This window comes from Rhinoraja longicauda, chromosome 34 (assembly GCF_053455715.1).
Source record: "Rhinoraja longicauda isolate Sanriku21f chromosome 34, sRhiLon1.1, whole genome shotgun sequence".
Lineage (NCBI taxonomy): Eukaryota > Metazoa > Chordata > Chondrichthyes > Rajiformes > Arhynchobatidae > Rhinoraja > Rhinoraja longicauda.
The window spans coordinates 16,618,546-16,622,804 of record NC_135986.1 but is presented as its reverse complement, the minus strand read 5'-3'; the positions used below and the strand labels follow the sequence as shown (position 1 = coordinate 16,622,804).

Sequence of the window (4,259 nt, the reverse complement as noted above, 5' to 3'; positions counted from 1 at the left end):
GCTCTCGGGGCGAGTGGAATCTATGGATATGGGGAGAAGGCAGGTACAGGTTACTGATTGTGGATGATCAGCCATGATCACAATGAATGGCGGTGCTGGCTCGAAGAGCCTAATGGCCTCCTCCTGCATCTATTTTCTATGTTTCTATGTTTCTATTATGGGTTCGATTTATTACGAATCCCATTCATTCCATGATTCTAAATCCTAAGCAAGGCACTTTTGTTTTAGCTTTCGACTTGATTCCTTGCATTGATTTCACCCTGTTGCAAACTGTACATTTCATTGACATTTTTCTAGGATTAAAGTCTTGTTCTTGAACCTAAATTTGAACATTAGCATCAGTACGTTATATCCACGATTCGAACCAGGCGCAAGCCAATGTATTACATCACCAACATTCTTGCACAATTCACGCTATAAACTAACGCATTTCCTAAAAGTCTTTTTGAATTGAGCATTTCCACAATTTTTTTCGCGGGATTCCTTTGCTAATCGCTGCTTATTTTTCTGGTGATTTTGTAAACGTTAATTCTTTTATGTGGAAGTGCATGAACAATTTCGGTGTTGAAGTGATTTGGCAGGACTTTTTCATAAAACTCAGCGGCCCCGATCATCTCAACCATCTTCGAACTGAAGTAGATGACGGTGTTCGGGTTGCTCAGATAGAGCATCGTTTTTATCAGTGACTGGTATTCGCGTGGATCGTAGACGATATCCGAGCCAAGGATGAAGTCGTACTTTGAGGCATTCTGGTCGTATGGTTTACCCCACTGGAGAGCAGAAACCTTTGTTCTCGCCATGCTCTCAGATGGGATGTTGCTGGTGATGTTGTACACAATCTGATTCAGGACGTTCGGCCGATCTGTCAATGTTACCTCTCCACCTGCGAAACCAAGACTCAAGAGTCAAGAGTATTTTATTGCCATATGTCCCAGATGGAACGATTACATTCTTACTTTTCTGCAGCAGCACTACAGAATATGTAAGTACAGTGTACTAAACAAAATAATAAACGAGAAAAAAAGCTACGAGAAAAGTACGTACACATGCACACACACACACGCACACACACAACCATATACACACACACATACAAACAAACACACACATACAAACACACACACACACACACACACACACACACACACACACACACACACACACACACACACACACACACACACACACACACACAAACAAACACACACGTAAAAGACAAGCAAACAATAATAGTGCAATTATAACAATAATAGGCCATGCAGATGGGAGCTTAATGGAGGTTGTCGCGTTTAATAGCCCGATAGCTCTCGGGAAATGAAAGTGACAAGAATGAGTCACAAATGCATTTTACGTTCTTGGTCATTACTTTAAATGATAAGAATGACCCCACACGCCGTACCCATGTCCGGACTGGAATCCCGGAAATCTTTTACCACTAGCATGCACTTTCTTGGAGAAAAGAAAACAGTTGGGTGGCCACAGGGATAGGAAAGTTTTGGAATGATATCGGTGAAATATTCAGGAAAGTCGGTCTTGCATAGGTGGGCATCATGGTTTTGTTGGTGTTGTACTGGTGGGCTATTCCCGTGTCTATACCGATGTACACCCCATAGATATATTCGATTTACACAGGGAAATGGAATGAGCGTATATGGGGATCTTGGTGATCACCATGATGAGTTGGGCCGATAGGCCTTTTGCTGTTCTCTATGACTCAAAGTCACATCAACATTCTGCTCCTTCTACTACCAGGCACAATATCGGGAAAGAACAAAACAATATTCTCCTTGATCTCGCCGTGACCAGGCTTTTTCCACTCACCCAAGAGGATGACAAGAATCCCCACGAGCCCGGTGCCAGATCCCAATTCAATCACCTTCTTCCCAGTGAAGTTCATGCGTTTCTTCTCAAAATACCGGCAGAGAACGATCCCCTGAACAAACGTGTGGATAAAATAAGCGTTGGAATTATTTGCATAATAAATTTACCCTTTGCATCTGCGACCCAGTTCAAGTTGCAAGGGACCTAAAGGATTCATTATCTCATTCCGCGCACAATTTAACACCGATACCTGCTTCCATTCAAGCTAAATTAATTTTGTGGTGTATAACTGAATCATATTTCCACTGCACTTTGAAAACATGTTTCCTTCGTTGTTTAGGAAAAAAATGTCACACGAATTATGCAATGATCAGGTTGCCATCACTCTTCCTTTCAATAGGCGCCACGTCATCAAAACTGCCTGCAGCACATTAAGCATTCGAATATGCCGTAAATATATTAAGTCTGGCGGGAACCACCATGTGGATGAAGACACGGGGTAAAATAAACTGTTAAGTTAATTCAATTATGATTGACTGAAAATGATGGCTCTCCGATTGAATTAAAATTTGTGTCCCTTCGATGGCTATGAGATGGGACCAACAGATTTTTAAATTAAAGATAGACACACAATGCTGCAATAACTAAGCGGGTGAGTCAGCAGCTCTGGGGAAAAGGAACATATGACTTTTCGGGTTGAGACCCTTCTACAGACTGAGAGTCAGAGGTGTGGGAAATTAGAGGTATGAAAAGGTACAGAAAAAAATCAGAGCTGGCAGGAGTGGTCAAAGACCCACAATAGTCCATTATTCACAAAATGCTGGAGTAACTCAGCGGGTCAGGCAGCATCTCAGGAGAGAAGGAATGGGTGACGTATCGGGTCGAGACCCTTCTTCAGACTGAAGTTTGGTTGAAAATCCTCTTCGTTTTTGGATGTAAGTCCAAAGTGACAATAGTCGAGTGTCGCGTTCCTGGGCTAGGATATTACCGGATATATGTCCAGGGTCAACCACATTAAATTTACGGTCGACAAACCAAACCAAACTTTCTCAGGTGACTAAAGGATATCTCCAACTGCTCCTTCCTAATTCTGATATTGTCGAGTTGCACCCCAGATTGGTTCGGGAACATCTCTGCCAAAGGCATCTCTGCCAAAGCAATTGCATAGAGTCGCAGATGTACCCCGGTCTATACACAGAGCCGCCGACTCATTATCGACACCATCTGTACTTCAGAATGCCTCAGAAATGCACCCAATATAATCAATATAACCACTCACACCTTGATCATTCCCTCTTCTTCCCTCTTCCGTCGGTTAGGATGTACAAAAGCTTGAAAACATACCCCAAAATCTTCAGGAACTGCAGACCACTGAGCATAAGCTGAGGTCGAGTCCCGATCTTTCTACCTACCTTATTACGGTCGTTTGACTTTTTTCTCTGGGACAATGAATTGCGGAGAGTTGCAGATGTAGCCCAGCCGCGTACGCAGCTCAGCCTCCGCACCATCGACATCATCTACACTTCACAATTAATCGGGAAGGGGGGATTTAATCAATGTAACAAATCACACCGCTGTCATTTCCTGTTCTTTCATCATCCGTCGAGTAGAATATACAAAAGATTGAAAGTACGTACCAACAGTTTCAGAAACAGCTTCTTCCTCTAGGTTATCATATACGGCACATAAACTATAGGGTGCAATCCCGATCTCCCTACCTCATCGCAGTCGTTGTACATATTATCTTCAACAGCAAAGCTACAGTCGTGGAAAACTATATTCTGCACTCTGGCATGTTTTCTTTTATACAACCTGTTGTGTCCGTAGTTGGATTGAATGAGTACATTCGGCGGGATAGCAATCAAACAAAAGCTGTATCTCGGCATACGTAACAATAAGAACCCAACAGTAAACTTGGTTTATGGTTCAAACGTTGCACTTACAGCTTCCCAGATAACGCCTGGTATGGAAAGGTGTTTCAAATCTTGCGTAATCTTCAGTTCGTACCCGCAAAATTGGTACCGTCTTTCTTGATTTTTGGAAACCTCATTAGACGCGGAGCTGGTTGAGTGTTCCATTTGCTGCTGGGTTTGTGCTTTGCTTTCTCGACCGACTCTCCGAGGAGTTTATGCTGACCCAAGTCCGGTTATACGAAGTTCAGTATGTTGGAGACTTGTTGGAGACATTAAGTCGAAGGAAAAAAAAGCAAGCTATTATTGGAACGCTGCAATTGTCCTTTTTAATTTGCTCCCTCATACATAAGGGCGGGTAGAAGGGCCGAGCCGACAGAGGAGGCAATTGAGGCAGATACCGAGACGATATTTCAAAGACATTCGGGCAAGTACACGGATTGGAAAGTGTTGGAAATATATGGGCCAAAGGCGGCCAAATGGGCGGCACGGTAGCGCAGCGGTAGAGTTGCTGCTTTACAGCGAATG

General features: G+C 43.2%; 1 protein-coding gene across 1 annotated transcript; it reads right to left on the bottom strand.

Moving 5' to 3' along the window:
- Positions 1-488: 488 nt before the first annotated feature.
- On the bottom strand, positions 489-3,899 carry LOC144609544 (EEF1A lysine methyltransferase 3-like). Its single transcript, XM_078428047.1, has 3 exons — positions 3,765-3,899; positions 1,822-1,933; positions 489-883 (listed from the first exon to the last, which is right to left on the bottom strand). The coding sequence occupies exons 1-3, from the start codon at positions 3,897-3,899 to the stop codon at positions 489-491; spliced, it is 642 nt and encodes a 213-aa protein (XP_078284173.1).
- Between the last annotated feature and the right edge of the window lie 360 nt (positions 3,900-4,259).